The following is a 22277-nucleotide window of genomic DNA, read 5'->3' on the forward strand; positions in this document are numbered from 1 at the left end:
CATAAAAGACTTTATTCTGTTAAGTCTGACAGCATATATGTTCCAAAGTACAAAGATCACAAGGGTGATATAGTTGAAATGAAGCCCAATTCTGCTCAAATTATAACTACCTTTCTAGGGTACAGGGCTATGGAATTCAATCTTGAGTCTAATAAAGCTTATTTGATCAGACTGGATCAGGATATAAGAAAAGCAAAGATTAATGATCTCAGGGTTGCAATCTTTCAAATTGGTGAAGATACTGCAGAGCTTAAAGATGCCAAAAGGAGAATGATTGATGAACTTAGATATGCTGAGAGATGTTTGTTGAAGAACTATCTCAGAACAACTCCTAACATCAGAGAGATCAGAAAATGAAGCCAAGTCGAAGATCTACAACTGCTTAAATTCTGATATTTGTACAGACTGAAGTTGTTATCAGAAGTTAAATATTGGTAAAGCTTTAAGGACTGTAAGTTGTAGTTATCTAGTCTAATTCTCATGCATTTGTACCTAATGTTTTTGACATCATCAAATATTTGTTAAACTTGTATATTATGCTAATTTACAAGTTGGGGGAGATTGTTAGATATATTTGATAATGTCATGGCTAATATGTTCTATGTTTAGTTTTCAGATCTTACTTAATAGGACAAATCAGTACTTAACTGGGAATCAATACTTATACTGGAAGTCAGGACTTAAGGATATCAGTACTTATATTATCAAGAGATAATCATCAGAAGTTGGATATCAGAACTTAAGTGCTGAAGGATGATTAGATAAGGAAAGTAGCTGATTAAAGGAAAGAAGATCGAGATAAACATAAGACGAGATATGCATGAAGAAGGAGTTCCATGAAGAATGGAATACTTGGAAGATAAGATATCTAATTGATATGTTTTAGGAAGCAGAATTATATTCTATGTCAATTAGTGAATATCTTGTAACTGTGTAGTATATAAACACAGACATAGGGTTTACACTATAAGTGTTATCATATTCGAGAAGATTATTCATTGTAACCCTAGCAGCTCTCGTGATATTTGGTCATCACTGAGAGGTAACAGTTCCATACTGTAACAGAGTTTATTGTTTCAATAAAGTTTGTTTTCTAGTTACTTACGATATTAAAGTTCGATTTGATTGTATTATACACTGTATTCGCCCCCTCTACAGTGAGTGTGACCTAACATGCTCAAATAATGATTTTTCTTGATAATCTACTCATGGATCAAGTAAACCCGGATTAAATATTGAAGAGGATGACTAAATACATGCCTCGAGTTTAATCTATAATATGTATGGTTAAAGGGATTATATTACATGAAAAATATTAATCATGAAAGGTTTTATCTAATCACGATTTAATTATTGTTTAATTGGGTAACAATGATGTATTACTAGATACCACTCATTGTTTATAATTTTATTAGAGAATAAAATTATTTCCAATTAAATAATAGCCTATAGGGTCGCACAAATAGAGCACTTAATGGAATAGTTAATTTAAATTATGGATTTAAATTAATTGATGATTATTTGAATTTTATTATAATTAAGTAAGACTTAATTGAGATAATATAAATTCGAATTAAAAGGAATGTTTTTGCCCATAATAGTTAAGTATGACTTAGTTATTAATTAAATAATAGAAATTCGTTTTTATTATTTAATACAATACCTACTAGGGTTGGGCTTTGCTGTTATGGGCCTTTTTAATCAGCCATTATAAATACATAATGATAGGTTAAAGAGGCTTGGACGTTTTTGAGAAAACCCTTGCAGCAAAGAGAGGTAGAGGCAATTCAGATCGTCAAGAAGGAGGCTAGTACATCCATTCCGTAGTCAAGTTCGTGAGACATTCTTTAAGGTGCTCATGTGGATACCATAGATGTGTTTCTTCGAGAGGTAGACACAAAGCGTGATAGCTAGGATCTCCGTTGAGTTCGTGAAAGTTAAGCTCTTGAAAGGTATGATTCGTTATCTCCATAATCAACCCATAATTATACATGGATCCTGTTTTTGGGTTTCGAATTTTTTTGTTTTATTTACGTTTATCCGTTGCATTTTATTCTTTCGGAACCCAACAATGGCATCAGAGCTACGTGTATAAGGGGTCGATTTGTTTACGTGTTTACTGTATATTTTAGAAGTATGCATGTGTGATGAGTCTGCCATGATAACAGTTATGTTATATGAGTCTGCCATGATAACAGTTATGTTATATGAATGATATGATAAATCTGTTAATGATCTATATGATGATACTAGTATGTTTAAGATCTGCCATAACTCATATGTATGCGATCTCTTAAAATATGTATACTGATACATGTTTTTGGTAACTGGGATATGGATCGTGTGTATACTGATACATGCTTCTGGAATAGTATTCTGATACATGTTTTGCTAGTATTCTGATACTTGATTTTGCAAAAATTTCCGCGTGCTTAGGGTTTCGTTTTTAATTTATGCTTATGACATATGCTTTACTTATTTATTATTTTTGATTGGATCATGATAAGTGATAAATAGTATGTCATCTTTATATGATCTATCATGTTCTTTAATGGTTACTTGAGCATGGTGCATAGTTATGGCCTTAAGACCTTAGTTATAATGGTTTATTCTTTTGGTTTGTAATAAATACGACATGCATGTCATTTTCTATTTGTAGTTATTTTATCTCGAATGTAACTCGAGTTCTTTTGTAAGTTCATTAGTATAATTCTTAATGTAACATCCAAGAAGGACAAGGGAAATAGGAGGCATCCTATGGAGGCCAATGAGACAATGGAAGCAATACAGAAGACATATGTAATAGTTATTTTTACACCATAGATTGACCTTGATCTTTTCATTAGCCTGAAAAGATCACATAGGATTGGGCCATAACTATTGCACGTTTACTCTACGCACTTTTCATATGATGTATAAATAGTATGTGTAGAGTAGAAAATGCATGTTTTAATTAGATTAATGATGCATGTATGTATTAGATACATCACCCATGCCATGCCTTTAAATATGATAAAATCTGTAACGACTCAAGATTTAAAATTAACAAATGATCATGAGATTCTCGTGTTTATGAAACATGGAATAAAATACGAATTTTTTTATTTCTGACATTGGGCGATTTTGTCAACAACGGGTTCATAGAACTTGTAAGGCTGTGGGTTTTAAGCGAGACCGATGTGACTCCTCCACTACCTGGAAATCAAACCATTGACGAGTATTGATTTGAAGTATTTTATTTAAGGAAAAATTGGGAATCTCTTTACGATGGGATCATGATCAATCTAAATTAAAAATCCCTAAGTAAAAATATTAAGTTTTAATCAGATGCTTTCCAATGAATGAACACTCATTAAATCCTAGATCGATAAGGGGAAGGGCTGTCAGTGGCAGGGGACTCCTATCTATCGTGGTGAAATGCGACGAATATAAACGGTTATATTCAGACGTTGTATCATTGGGTTTAACTTAACTGAGTCATCATAATAAGGTGAATATAAACGGTTATATTCAACTATTATGAACTTAGAAGCATAGAGTTTGCTTAAAAATCTATTAGATAGATAAGATCAATTGTTGTTCACCAAATTATCCTAGAATTATATATGATATAATTGACAACTGTTGTCTACCTAAATAATCATGTTTTAAGGATACTAGTGGTTGACTTAGAACATGACGAAATATGGATCTTGGCTCACTAGAAAGATTTATGGGATATACTTTCCGCATTAATAGTTAGGGCTATTAATTTGATAAAAAAATAGTGGGAGATATATTATGAATATATCATAATCATATGAACATAAAATTTTAACTCAGACAATCTAATGTTTATTTTGCACTTTTATTATTGTAGATACCGAGTAATGGAAAACAACATAAACACACTATATGTATATTTAGTCATTGAGAAGGACAAGCTAATAGGAGGAAACAACTTCCTAGACTGGCAGAGGAATTTGAGGATTATCCTCAGGCAGGAGCGCAAGCTTCATATCATTTATATTCCTCCTCCAGGCCCCCTTCCTGAGGGTGCTACTGCTGATGAACGAGTAGCACGCACAAGGGATGAGAATGATGCAAATGATGTTGCATGTCTTATGTTGGCAACTATGAGTGCTGAGCTTCAAAGACAGCATGTGCATATGGATGCATATACTATCAATAAGCACTTGTAAAGTATGTTTGCAATCCAAACTCGTCAAGAAAGGTTCAACACGAGTAAGTCACTTTTTAATTGCAAACAAGGGGCGAGTGAACCAGTTGGCCCATATGTTCTGAAGATGATTGGTTATATTGAGTACCTTGAAACTTTGGGTTCCCCGATTGGTCCGGAAACTGGTATTGACCTAATCATGAATTCTTTGAACTACAAATTCACTCAATTTGTTGTGAACTACAATATGAATGAATTTTACAAAACACCTACTGAATTGTTGCATATGTTGAGAACATATGAGACCAACATGAAGACAGCTGAACCTGCTCCTATACTGATGGTGGGAATTAAAGGTAAGACCAAAGGGAAGGGCAAATGGAAGGGTAAGAAGAAGATTGGATCTGATTCTACACCAAAGCCAAAGTCAGGTCCCAAACAGGCTTTAAAGCCTAAAGGTGGTGTGGCCAAGGGTGAATGTAACTACTGTAAGAAAGATGGTCTCTGGAAGAGAAACTGTCCAATTTACTTGGAGGATCTAAAGAAAAAGAAAGCAGTTCAGATTTCTGGATCAGGTATTTATGTTATAGAAGTCAATTTGTCTATTTCTACATCTTGGGTATTTGATACTGGATGTGCTTCTCACATTTGTATAAATGTGTAGGGCCTGCAGAGAAGTAGAACTTTGACTAAGGGAAAGTGGACCTAAGAGTAGGCAATGGAGCAAAAGTTGTTGCTTTAGCTGTAGGGACTTATTATTTATCTATGCCCTCTGGGCTTGTTTTAGAACTAGAAGACTGTTTTTACGTGCCTGTGATTCGCAGAAATATTATTTCTGTTTCTTGTTTGGATAAGAAAGGTTTTTCGTTTACAATAAAGAACAACAGTTGCTCTTTTGCTTTGAATGATTTAACCTATGGTGTTGCGTGTTTATTTTATGGTTTATATGTTCTTGATTTAGATAACCCTGTCTGTAATATAGAAAACAAATGACTTAAAATGAATGACTCAAATAAAACATACCTCTGGAATTGTCGTCTAAGCCACATAAATGAGAAACGCATATCCAAATTATATAAGGATGGATACTTGGATAAGTTTGATTTTGAATCATACCAAGAATGCGAATCTTGTTTGCTTGATAAGATGACTAAAGCCCCTTTCACTGTTAAGGGTCAAAGGGCCACTAAACATCTGGAGCTAATACATAGTGATATATGTGGCCCAATGCGTGTAATGGTTAGAGGAGGGTACTACTACTTCATAACATTTACTGATGATTTCAGTAGATATGGATATGTATATCTTATGAAGAACAAATCCGATTCTTTTGAAAAATTTAAAGAATACAAGGTTGAAGTAGAGAAGCAAATTGGCGGAGATGCAAGTATTAAGATCTTACGATCCGATCGTGGGGGTGAATACTTAAGCACCGAATTTAGAGAGTATTTGAAAGAGTGTGGTATTGTATCACAACTCACTCCTCTAGGAACACCTCAATGGAATGGAGTTTCAGAGAGGAGAAATTGTACTTTGTTGGACATGGTGTGATCGATGATGAGTCATGCAGATCTTCCAATTAGTTTCTGGGGTTACGCTCTAGAAACAGCGGCTTTCACACTTAACCGTGTTCCTACTAAGAAGGTTCAAAAGACTCCATATGAGATATGGAAGGAGAAACGGTCAGGCATGAACTTTATGAAAGTTTGGGGATATAAGGCGTTTATGAAATGTCAAGAATCTGAAAAGCTTGGACCTAAATCCGAAGAGTGCATTTTTATAGGATACCCTAATGAAACAATGGCGTATTATTTTTATAGTCCTTCTTAGCAGAAAGTGTTTATTGCTCGAGATGTTGTGTTCATGAAAAGAGATTTTGTTTCCAAAAGAAACAGTGGGAGAACTATAGATCTCGATGAAGATCGAGAACCGTAAAATAGCATTGAACCTGAAGTGGAACAAGAGTAGAATAATCATAATGCTCAACAAACATATGTTGTTCGTAGATCTGGTAGATTTCGCCATGAGCCAGAGAGATATGGATTTCTCATAACTCAGTATGGTGATTTGATGCTCATAGATGAAGATGAGCCTCTCACATACCAAGATGCTATGAACAGTCAAGACTCTAAGAGATGGCTTGAAGCCATAAAATCCGAGATAGATTCCATGTACGAAAGCCATGTATGGACTTTGGTTGATCCACCTGAAGGGGTAAAACCCATAGGGTGCAAATGGGTTTTTAAGAAGAAAAAGGGCATGGATGGAAATGTTCAGACCTATAAAGCTAGGCTGGTTGCAAAAGGTTTCAAACAAATTCATGGTATTGACTATGATGAAACTTTCTCACCAGTGGCTATGGTCCAGTCTATAAGGATTTTACTTGCCATTGCAGCATTCCATGATTATGAAATCTGGCAAATGGATGTCAAAACAGCCTTCCTTAATGGAAGGCTTGAAGAGGATGTGTACATGACACGACCTGAGGGTTTTGTCGATCCAAGGAATGTTGGAAAGGTATCTAAATTGCGTCGATCCATTTATGGATTGAAGCAATCCTCTAGGAGATGGAATATCCATTTTGATGAAATAGTCACAAAGTATGGCTTTATTCAAAACGAAGATGAACCGTGTGTTTACAAGAAGGTTAGTGGGAGCTATGTGGCATTCATAGTACTATATGTTGATGATATACTACTAATGGGGAATGACATACCTTCTCTAAAGGTTGTTAAGACTTGGTTAGGGAGCAATTTCTTTATTAAAGACTTAGGAGAGGCATCCTACATTCTAGGAATGAGGATCTATAAAGAAAGATCTAGAAGAATGATCGGTCTAAGTCAGAGCACGTACATTGATAAGGTTTTGCATCATTTTTGAATGCAAAATGCAAAAAGGGGATATGTCCCCGTGTCTCAAGGGATAACGATCTCTAAGGACCAGTGTCCGAAATTATTGGATGAGAAGGACCACATGAATAAAGTTCCATATGCTTCAACAATTGGATCTATCATGTATGCAATGGTATGTACTCGCCCAGATGTCTTGTATGCTTTGAGCATGACGAGCAGATACCAGTCTAATCCGGGTGAAGGTCACTGGACGACAGTTAAAAATATTCTTAAGTACCTGAAAAGAACTAAAGATTCATTCTTGGTGTGTGAAAGAGAAGAGAAACTTGTTGTAAAAGGTTACACCGATGCAAGTTTCCAAACAGACAGAGATGATACTGTATCACAGTCTGGTTTTGTATTTTGTCTAAACAGAGGTGCTGTAAGCTGGAAGAGTTCAAAGCAAGAAACAGTAGCTAATTCTACAATGGAGGCTGAGTACATTGCAGCTTGTGAAGCAGCTAAGGAGGACGTTTGGATTCGAAAGTTCATTTCTGATTTGGGAGTGGTTCCATCGATCGCAGATCCCATTGATCTATACTGCGATAATAATGGAGCCATTGCACAGGGTAAAAAACCTATATCACACTCCCGGGCTAAACATATACTCAGGAGATTTCACCTTATTCGAGAGATTAATGAAAGGGGTGATATACACATATGTAAAGTGCACACAAATGATAATATTGCAGACCCACTGACCAAAGGCTTGTCGCAGCAGAAGCATGATGGTCACACTAGTTCAATGGGTATTAGATATATGGGTGATTGGCTCTAGTGCAAGTGGGAGATTGTTAGTGTAGGTGCCCTTGAGGCAATACATTATTCTTTTAAATCTTTATGTCAGTTAATCAATCAATAAATGTATTTATTATGACCTTAATTACTGCGATATTTTGTTAGCATAATAAATGTCCTTAGAATCATGATACAAATTGTATAGTTTAAGTACATGACTTGAACTTGAGATTATATAATATATCATATTCTTAAAGGTCCCTAGTCGAGTATTATTATATAGGACAATAATAATACATAGATAGACTAGTATGTTATTTGAAAAGATAACCACATCTTATTGGTTATAAGTATGGGGATACTAAAGTCAATACATAGGTATATGTGAGAGTACATGGTAATGGACAGACCCATAGTGAGATTCTTCATGTTTAATAAAGTCATAAGAAAGACTCACAGTGATAATGGTGTAACGATCCTTTGACTTGAAATCATTATATTTCTATACGAGGATTAATATACTTTGACTACATTAAAAGTTACTTTTGATCGGGTGATGATAAAAGTGGACATCGGGTATATCATGAGTCGTATGAGAAATATGAATGATAGATAAAGGATTTAACCCTCCTATAATTAGGAGAGATATTACTGGCCTCTTGATTGAGTGAGATTATAAAAGCATGGTCATGCTCAAATAATGATTTGTCTTGATAATCTACTCATGGATCAAGTAAACCCGGATTAAATATTGAAGAGGATGACTAAATACATGCCTCGAGTTTAATCTATAATATGTATGGTTAAAGGGATTATATTACATGAAAAACATTAATAACGAAAGGTTTTATCTAATCACGATTTAATTATTGTTTAATTGGGTAACAATGATGTATTACTAGATACCGCTCATTGTTTATAATTTTATTAGAGAATAAAATTATGGCCAATTAAATAATAGCCTATAGGGTGGCACAAATAGAGCACTTAATGGAATAGTTAATTTAAATTATAGATTTAAATTAATTGATGATTATTTGAATTTTATTATAATTAAGTAAGACTTAATTGAGATAATATAAATTCGAATTAAAAGGAATGTTTTTGCCCATAATAATTAAGTATGACTTAGTTATTAATTAAATAATAGAAATTCGTTTTTATTATTTAATTCAATACCTACTAGGGTTGGACTTTGCTGTTATGGGCCTTTTTAATCAGCCATTATAAATACATAATGATAGGTTAAAGAGGCTTGGACGTTTTTGAGAAAACCCGGGCAGCAAAGAGAGGTAGAGGCAATTCTGATCGTCAAGAAGGAGGCTAGTATATCCATTCCGTAGTCAAGTTCGTGAGACGTTCTTGAAGGTGCTCGTATGAATACCATAGAGGTGCTTCTCCGAGAGGTAGACACAAAGCGTGATAGCTAGGATCTCCGTTGAGTTTGTGAAAGTTAAGCTCTTGAAAGGTATGATTCGTTATCTCCATAATCTGCCCATAATTATACATGGATCCTGTTTTTGGGTTTCGAAATTTTTTTGTTTTATTTATGTTTATCTACTGCGTTTTATGCCTTCGAAACCCAACACTACTCTCCCCCTCCAATTCTTTCTTTCCTGAGTCACCTAAGCACGATAGGACAAAATCATTTTTGGAAGCAGAGTCCTGTGCTTTCGAATTTCTGAAGTCCAAAACCACAATTATGGCAAGTTCAAGCCCTAAATCAATGGATAATGTTCCTCTGAGCGCAAGACTGGGACAGAAACGTAAAAGGAACTCCCAAACCGCCCGTAGTAAAGCAATTGAAGATTGGACGGATGATGAGGTCATCCCTTCTTCTACCAAGTCATAAAAACATGAAGTTATTCCAGAAGAGGACGCATCTACTTCAGCTCAGGGGGCATCTCCTGCTAAGGATGCATCTCCCTTTCAGGACGCGTCTCCCTTACAGGACGCACCTTCTCCTCATAATGAAGGAGAATTTGAAGAAAGGGCTCCTGAACCTGACAAATATCCTATCTCTCTTCAATAATCCGTCTCCCCATTGGAACATTGGGAGCCAAGCGATGTAGATCTTGATATTGACTGAAAGAACTAGAGGACCTTCCTGAGATATAAAAGAATGTTTGGAGGAAGAGAGAGCACAAATTAGCCTGAGTTGGGATGAAATCCACTACGACAGACCTAGAGATTGGGCGGACCATAAAGTATTATGATATGGAGGGAATCTGGGCGCGTCCTCTCAGGATGATGAGGCCCCATGTCTTTAATGTGGAAAATATGAGGTTTCCCGGGATGGTCCTAACTCTAAAACTCAGTTCTTTAGGTGTGGGCGCGCCCTTGCACCCATACATCAAAATGATTTTAAAATGGTATGACATTGCTCCAGTTTAATTATCTCCAAACTCGTACAAACTAGCATGGGCTTTGTACATCATGTACCACAATCTTGGGTTGGGCATGCCCTCCATGAAGGAGTTCAGTTTTTTCTTCAGCATGAGGAAGTCCATCCCTGGCTACCACTTCTTTGTTGTCAACAAGTGGTTAAACAATAAGAGTTTCAATGAAGGCAAGGTGAACCATAAGAGGGATTCGAAGGAACCTTTCTTCTACATCTATGATGTCAAGAGAGCCCGGGTTCGCTTCAACTTATAACCAAGTAAGTGATTTCCATATAACGCGTCCTTATAGCCTGGACGCGTCCTCCTTTTTACAAAATTTTCATCTTCTCTTTCCTTAACAAGTCCTTATTTTTTCTTCCTCAGACAAAAGAGTCCAAAAAGAATTAACAGGAAAAAGAAAGAAGAGAGCTCAAGTACGCTGAGGAACATTTCAACCTCAAGGACATGATCACGGAGGCCAGCCTTAAAAAGATTGGGGCTTTGTCCAAAAGGGTTGGATCTCTTTGAAAATATCGAGATTTTTACAATGGAAAGCCCGTCCTCACGGCTTGTGAAAAGGCTAAAGGGTTTAATGCCACAGAGTTAGTTCAACTGAACATCAGTAGACAAGTAGACTTAGAACAAGGTATAAACAATCAGACATAGGACATGTAATAAGTTTATGACGCGTCATGCGTGTGCTCACCCTTCTTTTTACATGCATAACTTTTATATAGCGTAATACATGTACTGAAGACAAAATCAGATCTTTGGAAAAGAGCATTACTTTGCTCACCCGAGAGAAAGATGCTGAAATCAAGCGTCTGCCAGAAGACATGACGCTTCTTGAGGGTGAGAAAGCACAACTTGAAGGTAATATTGTCTCTCTGGGGAAGGCTATGGAGAGCGTAGTCACTCTAAATTCCACCATGCAGCTGGAGCATGATACTCTGAATGATGACAGACTGCACAGCTGGAAAGAAAAGAAGAAATTGGTGTATCAAAATGGGTTTGCAGATGGTTTTGAAGAGTGGTGTTCCGGGCTCATAGCAAATGACCCAGAATACACCTTCTCCAAGTTTGATGAAGATACCCAGAAGTGGGTGAATGATTTTAGAATCAGGGCTGGAGACTCTATCAAAAACAAAAGGATTATCCTAGGACTGGAAGAGGATGACGCGTCCCCTGCGCCTTCTCCACTTCAGACCCAGCCTCCACCTTCTCCTCCAAAAGACCAGGGCAAACCTCAGGATGCGCCTCCTGCTTAGGACGCGTCCTATATTTATTATGAACTTTATCTGAACTATCTCAAGGGTGCAGGTCCATTTAAGCCTTGCAAGCTGTAAACTTATGACTATGTATTTGTTGGATGATGCACTTTAAATTGTTCTTAATTTGCTTATCTTTACATCTTTTAAATATATTTATCATGTGGGCGCGTCCTCATAGATGGACGCGTAAACCATTCAGTTTTTAGACGACAAAAACATTGAAGTGTTGCAATTATTATATAAAATACCAGATTGGGCGCATCTTATTACTGGACGCGTCCTTCCCCAAAAAAAAGTTGTCGCGGGGACGTCACCCTCCTCCAGTTAGGTTTTGCAGAAACCCCCCCCCCCCTTTACAGCTTAACCCCACGCCTCATTCCTGTGTGGACGAAGCTCAAGCTCGGGTAAGGAGTGGAGAAGATGTGGGGAAGAAATAGGGGTATCAATACTCTTAGCAATATCCAACATTCAATATACTCACTGAAAATCAGTTAACTTATCCTCGTATTGGTGATGAATCGGGGGACAATCCATTATGTTCTTCTCTTTGCAGGCTGATCAAAGAGATATTGAACGATAATTGTCGAGGCAGAAAACTCGTTCCAACACTAAGTATATTATATATCTATTTAGACATTTATTGTAAAGCATATTCTACATGAGTTGCATGGTTATGAATTGTGTCATTTTGACACTAAAATAATTTATTGTTATAGGTTGAAAATGGTATTAATTACATCTTCACTCAATATCTATGTACAAATTTAATTAAATAATTTTTTGTGGTGAATAATATTTTTGTTATTTTATACTTTAAACATTCAGTTTACTAAGTTTATATTATCTTTTCAAATTAATTTTAAAGTTTAAAATATTTTATAATCAATATAAATCATGTCAAACAAAAAATTATTAACTAATTAATAATTAATTTTAAAATAATTAAATTAGACTTATTTTCACTTTGATCCCCAGTATCTATTATCCCTTAATTAATAGATAATTTAGAAAATCAATGCCCGTAAAACCTCCATAAATAATAATTCGATAAATGAATAATTTTGTTCAACGAATAATTTTTTCGGTACCAATATAATATTAATATAATCTCGCCCGAGATACACTTTCTTGTACAAATCCCAGTATCTTTTAAAGGTTTGTTTTATTTTATTCTGAGTTTTTGTACCAATCGAGTCAACTTGGTATATTCTCTTAAAAACATACTTTCGCTTTTCCTTAAAAACATAGTTTTTTCAAAGTAACTGTCCAATAAATATTATATAATTCAAAATGTTGTTCTTAAAAACAAAACATAAAAAATGCATAAATTACTTTTATGGAAAAGAAAAGTATATATTTTCATGATTACAATAATAAAAAGATTAAATTTGGATACTTATTATACTACATTATTGTGATCTTATTTTTTTGCATTATATTATATATATAGGAATTCTTATATTATATATATATATAATATAAGATGGTTCTGGAAGAAGTAAATTCTTATATTTATATATCTCAAATGGTACAATTACATAAGACTATATACTAGGATTTGCAATGTCTTGTGTATCTCAAACACTGCAAATTTGGCCCAAATTTTTTAACCAACCCAATTCAATATAAGTTAAAATTTTGAATTTTGGATAGACAATTTTTTTTATGAATTTTCAATCAAAAAAATTAATAAATGCATTATGCTGGCTTCACTCATACATTTACTTTAAAAAATGTGTTATATATATTACATCCAAAATTTTACCCACACCATACATAATTCAGTTTGAATTTACAGATGGGAGTCTTTGTGATTAGAAATATACCGACGCATACGTCACATAAGAGTTGCCACTAAAATCAATACAATATCACAATAGAATTAGAGGATAGGGACTCTTGAGAGATTAATCTCCTCAATATTCCTTTTTGCCCCGATTTGCAGGTGGCTTTCGTTTCTTTTGTTTACGTTTCTTTGTCTCTATGCTGTTTTTTGACTCTTTATTTCATTCAATTATATTTTAAATATCATTGAATTTGTTTATCTGAAAATTATGAATTCTAAAATTAACAATCTCTTTTAAGGTCTTATTAATAATTTATTTCCACAGTCAGAAAATATTTTAATTTATTAATAAGTCATAAATAGAAAATATGCATGGAAATTATAAATTCAAAAGTTTATTTATATTTTGTTCATCAACCACACTAACAATGTAATTAATTTACAAGAATGATAGACATTTAGAAAAATTAGGGAATTTGTCCGCGCCCTTCACATGCTTGCCAAAAAAATTATAATTTTGTTATTTATTACGGTTAGCGCTAAATAAATTTATTTATCATTTCTTTTTATAATTTGAATATTTTATTCTTCAGTGATAATTAAGGTGTCGAGTTTAGAAAAATGTCTCTCAAATAATATTGCCACGAAAAGTTGCAATATGATGTTAGTTAAATTTTTTGTTGGAAATATATAATAAAAAAATTAATATTTCAAATTAAACAATAGCATAAATTAATTAAAGTCGCTTATAAATTAAATTATTAAAAAAATGTATAGATTCCAAATTGTGTCCAAATTAAAATATAATTGACACATTTGGAGGTAATATATATTGTTAGTCAACGCGCTTATTCTATTATTTTCTATTTTATAGGTTCTATTGCATCATTGACTTTTATTCATATATAGTATTGTATATGATAATTTTGTGTATATGTTTAGGTTTGTTCAACAGTCCTAATGAGTTTGATTAAATAATTATTCTAATCTCGCTTTATACATTCATTCATACATTTTCTTCATAGCATAAAATTAAATTGCTCTTAAGTAAACATATAGTGGGTTAATATATAACTATAAAAATAAAATATTCTAGATCACAATTGAAAATTGGGGATTGAGTGTCACTTGAAAATGTATTTAGCATCAAATATTACAATCATGCATTTGAGAAATCCACAGAATCTAACATGTACTTATAGTACTAAAGTTTTCTTTTTTGTTCTTGTGTGTATATGAAAATTCAACACTTCTATGTTACACAATTCATCAATGTTCTTGATCCTTATAATGAAGATAATAATAATGTTCTCGTAATAAAAATTTATGTGGATATATTTTTATTCTCAAACAATACTATAACTTGATAGTAAAAAGTTTGTAATATTTATATTTTTTTATAATAAATAGATAAACAAATATTTTTCATTTAGTTAATAATTTCTTTTATCGCACGGAACCCATGCGCTACAATTCGGGTGCGCACTGGGTAAACCCCACGGGCTCACAAAATAGCCTGCAAACCACGTGAACCAAGGTAAACCGCACTTAAGCAATAATTCTGATTCAGGAGGTATAATCATAACATTTAGTTTATAATTTTCATATTTTTTTATAATTAATAGATAACCAAAAATAATTATTGTGAGAAATAATTATACAAAAACACTAATACGTAGAATTCCATAAAAAATTTAAATCCCAAATTTTGACTAAAGTACTTATACAAGACAATTGACACAACTCCCTATACCAGGTGTTCGCACCAAAAAAATTAATTTTACATTTTGTACCACAAATACAATTAAATAATATCACTTCAATTATAAATAAAGATAATATTGTTATTGAGATTGCTTATTCTATTACTTTCTCATAATATGATCATCTGAAAATTTGAAATTATTTTGAATTATTTTGAAATTTTAAATGAAGTTTAGATTATTATATGAAACATTTAAAGGTAAACTAAGTCCCATTTATTTTTATTTTAAAATTTTCTAAATATTTAATACATTTAATTAAGTTCTGAATAATATGACAATAAAAAATTTGAATCAATTATTAACATTTAAAATTAATTTAAAATTTTTAACCACTGTATTATTAAAAAAAATATTAATTTTAAACTATATTCAGAGCTAGGGCATTGTTGACGGAGGAATCTGTTAACAAAAAAGTTTGAGGTTTCTCACCAGAATTAAGATCTATGACGGTGGTTCTTCGCCTGAAAATCAAGCGGTGTTTGGTGGTTTGTGGTTATTTTAGGCTGAGATTGATCACAGTAAGTGGTGGCTCCGGTGGCTCCCTTATCAGCTCTAACTTCTTACCCCTCTCAATGTGCCTATGTACCCTTTATATAGGGATTCTTGGGGAACAAGAAATCTAATGGGCTTAGACTTCTTATTCCTAGGCCCGGTAGAAACCAATTCAGAATTCGTCTTTCTCTAGCTTTAAGAATGTCCAACTATGAGGCCCAACCGCAAATGCCCAAGGCTCGGCCATAATCGCAGGACTTCACGGATAAGGCATCTCCCTGCGCAAGGTTAACACTCCGCTACAACTATCTCCCTTGATTTACGAACGTAGGTATAGCCACGGTTTACCCCAAGTACCGGACGCGTTCCTGTCCCCCGGATGAGGATAACCCACCAGATAACAGGATAGGTGATCCAAAGCTCTTTGGTGCGAAGTGCAGGATGACTCCAAAGTTCTGCAACGAGGACACCCGTTGAATACAAGAACAGAGTTTCCAAAGCACACACCAGAGTTAACCCCGCATCCCCAACGAGGACACCCGTCGAATACAGGAGGAGGCCTTCAACCATCAGGCATACCCCTGGAGGCCTTCATGCTTTTCAAGGACATCCCCCTCCTTGACTGTCTGAAAGAGGGAATTCTTCAAAGAGTACCTGTAACAAATATGTTAGTAGAAGTAATCCTCCATTACTTTTTTCCATGTGTGCCTTGTCCTGAGCTCACCATTAAGAATGCATTTCCCACTTATAGGGCGCATCCTATGACACTGGGAGCATCCTGTCCTTCATAAAACCTGCATTGTTCTCCAGCAACTACCTCTCATGACACTCCAAAAATACAGGACGCGTCCTGTCTTCCTGAGTGTACACTTTCAAGCTTCTTTGCCAAGGAACCACTTTTCAGTATACTCCCACCATGGTGGACGCGTCCAATACACCTGGGCGCTTTCTGCCTTGGGCTTGTGCTTCCTAACTCTCTCAGCATAAGAACATCCTTCATAAAAAAACTCCCATAAAGGTGGGCGCGTCTTGTTAGCCTACACGCGTCCTACCCTTTTACAATGCAATACCGAGTTTGACTGTGATCAGCCCGCATTTGACCCGAGTTGTTCCTAATACCAAAATTTGGGTATAACAACTACCCCCCAAATTATATTTGCAGTTAAAAATAAAATTGGAATTTCTATTTAAAACTAAATTTTGGATTGCCTCTCTGTTAAACATCAGGACGCAACCGGCTCCCTGGACGCGTCAATCTTTTAGACTCCCAATATCAATCGTTGCGTGACAGGTGGTGTACACGTCAACACTCCTTCTCTCTAAAATACCCCCAAAACACGACCCGCGTCGCCATTTTATTTTCTCTCAACAACCTCCATCCCCGCCATTCAAGGAGGAGCTTAAAGTTCAAAAATTCGGTGATTTAACCGGCCATTCCCTGAGTTTCCGCAATCAATCAATCCCCCAAGTTCCAAGGTACATGAATTTGTTTTCATTCCTTCATTTCATCGAGTAAATCGATCATAATAAGTAAAAGACTATTGTCATTCTTCTTTTTTACCCTTATGTTCTTCGACTATTTCTTCGTAACAGTAGTGCATATATATGTATGTATAGATTAAATCAACATACTTTGCTTTTTTGATTCCTAATTGAATGCTTTTTGCGTTTTAGAGAATTTTTCTCAAAATTGACCACAGTCAATACAAATTCGGCTATATTCCCATAATTGTTGACGCGTCTACCACCTAGGGCGCGTCCTGCATATATTTTTGTTTAGTTATTTCAGTCAAGAGTTGAATATACGCGTCGTCACCCTAGGACGCGTCATCTTACTATGTTTCCTGCGATAGATTTGTAGGACACGTCTTCACAACACCCCATCTCCTCCCTTACTTTTTTTTACATATTTTCATTATCTTCTTCTTTAAACATGGATGCGTCCTCAAGATCTTCTTCTTTCTTTTTTCAGCTGAAGGACGCGTCTTCTTCGTCACCTTTCCATCCATTTAAGCGCATAGGATATAATCATTCTTGGAAGCAGAGTCCCGTGCTTTCGAATTTATGAAGTCCAAAACCTCAATTATGGTAAGTTCAAGCTCTGAATCCTTGAATAACGTTCCTCTGAGCGCAAGACTGGGACAAAAACATAAAAGGAACTCCCAAACCGCCCGTAGTCAAGCAATTAAAGATTGGACGGGCGATGAGGTCATCCCTTCTTCTACCAAGTCACAAAAACATGAAGTTATTCCAGACGAGGATGCATCTACTTCAGCTCAGGAGGCATCTCCTGCTAAGGATGTATTTCTCTTTCAGGACGCGTCTCCCTTACAGGACGCGCCTTCTCCTCACAGTGAAGGTAAATTTGAAGAAATGGCTCCTGAACCTGACAAATATCATATCTCTCCTCAACATTCTGTCTCCCATTGGAACATTGGGAGCCAAGCGATGTAGAGCTTTATTTTGACTGGAAAGAACTGGAGGACCTTCCCGAGATAGAAAAAAATGTTTGGAGGAAGAGAGAGCACAAATTGGCCTGTGTTGGGATAAAATCCACTGTGACAAACCTAGATTTTGGGTGGACCATGAAGTATTATGACATTGAGGGAATCTCGGCGCGTCCTCTCAGGATGATGAGGCTTTATATCTTTAATGTCAAAAATCTGAGGATTCCCAAGATGGTCCTAACTCCAAAACTCATTTCTGTAGGTGTGGGCGCGTCTTTGCACCTATACATCGAAGAGATTTTGAAATGGTATGACGTTGCTCCAGTTCAATTATCTCCAAACTCATATAAACTAGCATGGGCTTTGTACATCATGCACCACAAACTTGGGTTGGGCACGCCCTCCATGAAGGAGTTCAGTTTTTTCTTCAGCATCAGGAAGTCCATCCCTGGATACCACTTCTTTGTTATCAACAAGTGGTTAAACAATAAGGGTTTCAATAAAGGCAAGGTGAGCCACGAGAGGGATTGAAAAGAACCTTTCTTCTACATCGATGATGTGAAGAGAGCCCGGGTTCACTTCAACTTAGAACCAAGTAAGTGATTTCCATATAACGCATCCTCATAACCTGGACACGTCCTCCTTTTTACAAAATTTTCATCTCCTCTTCCCTTAACAAGTCCTTGTTTTTTCTTCCTTAGACAAAAGAGTCCAAATGGACTTAACAGGCTAAAGAAAGAAGAGAGCAGAGAAGGTAATCAAGTACGCTGAGGAACATTTCAACCTCAAGGACATAATCACGGAGGCCAACCTTTATAAGATTGGGGCTTTGTCCGAAAGGGTTGGCTCCCTTTGCAAATATCAAGATTTTTATAATGGAAAGCCCATCCTCACGGCCTCTGAAAAGGCTAGAGGGCTTAATGCCACATAGTTGGTTCAACTGGTCATCAGAAGACTTAGAACAAGGTATAAACAATCAGACATAGGACGCGTCATAAGTTCATGACGCTTCATGCGTGTGCTCACCCTTCTTTTTATATGTATAACTTTTATTTAGCGTGATACATGTAGGTGTCTTTCTAACCCATATATTTACTTTTGACGCGTCATATCTAGGACGCGTCCTTGTATAATATGCATGGCTACGAGATGGTCATGCTGTGGCAAGTCTGTCACTTATATTTTCCTCACAAAAAGTGCACTTTCTAGCATTCACAATGAACACTTGGTTGAAGTCTCATATACATCTTCATAATCCATGCAACTGTAATAGACGCGTCATCCCATCAAGGCGCGTCATCATTATAATTTGGGTAATTTTTTGAGGTGCTCATAAAATTGGTTTATTCTTGTTTTTATTTTCAAATAACTCATATTATGCAAGCATATCATTTTTTATATTACCATACGTATTTAGTCTTCAGGACGCGTCTACATTTCTGGACACGTCCTGTACTTATATCTTACATGTCTTTTTTTAGATATGACTTCTCTTCCAAAAGGATTTTCCATAGGGGCCTCCAAGAAACTGAGAGCCAGGAAGTAGGCTCCTGCAAAGTCTGATCCAAAAGTTAAAGATCCCTCACCGGTGGTGGTTCCTTCTCCTCTTCCCAAGATCATTGACACCGTCGTGGTCAACATCTCAGATAAAGAGGACGCGCCCCCCAAACGCCAAAAGACAATTCCTGATGATCAATCTTTTGTCCTCAGATATATTGGCGCGTCCTCATCTGGGACCTATACTGAAGAGGAGGTTAGGGGCTGGACATTCAGAATAGAGCAAGAGACTGAAAAAGCCCTGGTGAGAGCAACAACTGAGCTCCATTTACATGCATGGAGGAGTGCCAACATGGTTGTTAGACTCAGGGCGCGCATTACTGTCACCGACACTGCTAAGAGCCAATTTGAAGACAAAATCAGATCTTTGGAAAAGAGCAATACTTTGCACACCCAAGAGAAACATGCTGAGATCAAGCATCTGCAAGAAGACATGACGCGTCTCTCTGGAGAAGGCTATGGAGAGCGTAGTCACTCTAAATTCCACCATACAGCTGGAGCTTGATACTCTGAAAGATGACAGACTGCACGGATAGAAAAAAGGGAAGAAATTGGTGTATCAAAATGGGTTTGCAGATGGTTTTGAATAGTGGTGTTCCGGGTTCATAGCAAATGACCCAGAATACCCTCTCCCAAGTTTGATGAAGATACCCAGAAGTGGGTGAATGATTTCAAAATCAGGGCTGCAGACTCTATCAAGAACAAAAGGATTGTCCTACGCCTGGAAGAGGATGACGCGTCCCATGCGCCTTCTCCACTTCAGGCCCAGCCTCCACCTTCTCCACCAAAAGACCAGGGCAAACCTCAGGACGCGCCTCCCGCTTAGGACGCGTCTTATGTTTATGATGAACTTTATCTGAACTATCTCAAGGGTGTAGGTCCCTTTAAGTCTTGCAAGCTGTAAACTTATGACTTTGTATGTGTTGGATGATGCACTTTAAATTGTTCGTAATTTGCTTATCTTTATATCTTTTAAATATTTTTATAATTTGGTTGCGTCCTCATAGATGGAGGCGTCAACCATTCATTTTTTAGAAGAAAAGAACGTTGAAGTGTTACAATTATTACATAAAATACCAGATTGGGCGCGTCCTATTACTGGACGCGTCCTATTAAAAGGAGCATCTACCTCAGCCATGGGCGCGTCCTATGTAACGTGGGATGCGTCGTGTCAAGGTAAAAAATATTTCAAATGACATAAAATTTTAAATGATCATAGCTTTTATTGAATAATGTGCTCTAGTGTCGAAAGTGCATCAGTCCAATGGCTATTATACCCTTTGAGGAACTTATTCGAAAATAGGATCTTTCAACTAGTTCTAAGGTAAGTAGAACATGTACTACCCCCTAGGCTAGGAGGAATTTTACTGCTTCTAGCCTATAATCTGGTTACAGCCCTAAATATATAATTGAAAGTGTAAACATGATATGTAAGGGGCCAAAGCCGCACCTTACTGATAATACTTTCGGAGATGCTCTGCATTCAATGCTCGCGGAACCAACTTCCCTTCCAAGTCTTCAAGGTGATAAGTACCCTTCCACAAAATTGCTTTTATCTTGCATGGTCCTTCCCAATTAGCTCCAAATACTCCATGCTGGGGATTCTTTGTGTTTGGCATTACGTTCCTGAGCACCAGATCTCCTACCTTCAGCAGCTGTCCATTTACCTTCTTATTGTAATACCTTGCAGCACGCTGTTGATATGCCGCGAGCCTCAGCTGAGAATTTTCCCTTGCTTCTTCCAAGAGATCTAAATGAAGCCTTTCGTTGACTTCTGTTTTTTCCTCCGTGTAACGAGATTTATGAAGCGACCCTGAGCCAACCTTCACAGGGACCATAGCTTCATACCCGTATGTCAACATAAACGGAGTTTCCCCCGTAGTAGATCTCGAAGTAGTGTATATATATACATTTGTATATATATAGATATACATACACGCAAATGTACTACACGAAAACCCAACCGCCGCCAGACATCCTGGTAAAACGATAAAAGTTGTAATCCAAGTCATTTATCAAGCTTATCCTGTCAAAATAAGGGACTTACCCAAACACAACCCTGGGGCCTTGTAACCAACAACACCCCGAAGTTAATGGCTATAAAACAAAGAAAAAGTGCAGAACTTTTCCAAAGATACAAAAATCAAGGGGCATACCCAAACACAACCCCAGGGCCTTGTAACCAATAACATCCAAGAGTTAGGGGCCACAAATCAAAGAAAAAGTGTAGAATTTTTCCTAAGATACAAAAATCAAGGGGCCTACCCAAACACAACTGGTCTTGTAACCAACAACACCCTGGAGTTAGGGGCCATAAATCAAAGAAAAAGGCAGCATTTTTCCTAACTTACAAAAATTAAGGGGCCTCCCCAAACATAACTCCGGGCTACGGAACTACTCCCCTATCCGGAAACTCGTATAACGCAGAGGGAGATAAAAGATAGGGCATAATATAATTAGGCCCAAGAAATACTACAAAAGCCCAAGATAAGAGGACCCCAGGCCTAAAAGGCGATGGTCCCCGGACACGTGGCAGCCAAGCAGGATCTCAACAGGGCCCTATTACCCAAAATAGCATGACAGCATCCCAACCAACCATGTGTCAAAACCTTAGATTATCCCAGCAACAAAGGGACAGCTAGGCTCCGACGCTCATTTGGACCGTTCAATCATTCACCAACCAAGATTCATCAATGGCTAGGATTAACAGGTACAAACCTTCAATATCCTAAAGTTGGGACCAAATAAAAGGCCCCAAAAAAGGGTTTTGAGGGTTACCACTACATTCT

At 36.4% G+C, this 22277-nt stretch overlaps 1 protein-coding gene across 1 annotated transcript; it reads right to left on the bottom strand.

Moving 5' to 3' along the window:
• Nucleotides 1-20939: 20939 nt before the first annotated feature.
• On the bottom strand, nt 20940-21326 carry LOC141685946 (uncharacterized). The gene has a single exon (XM_074491022.1). It carries the CDS (start codon nt 21324-21326, stop codon nt 20940-20942), a length of 387 nt encoding a protein of 128 aa, XP_074347123.1.
• Between the last annotated feature and the right edge of the window lie 951 nt (nt 21327-22277).

Source organism: Apium graveolens, chromosome 2, assembly GCF_009905375.1.
Source record: "Apium graveolens cultivar Ventura chromosome 2, ASM990537v1, whole genome shotgun sequence".
NCBI lineage: Eukaryota > Viridiplantae > Streptophyta > Magnoliopsida > Apiales > Apiaceae > Apium > Apium graveolens.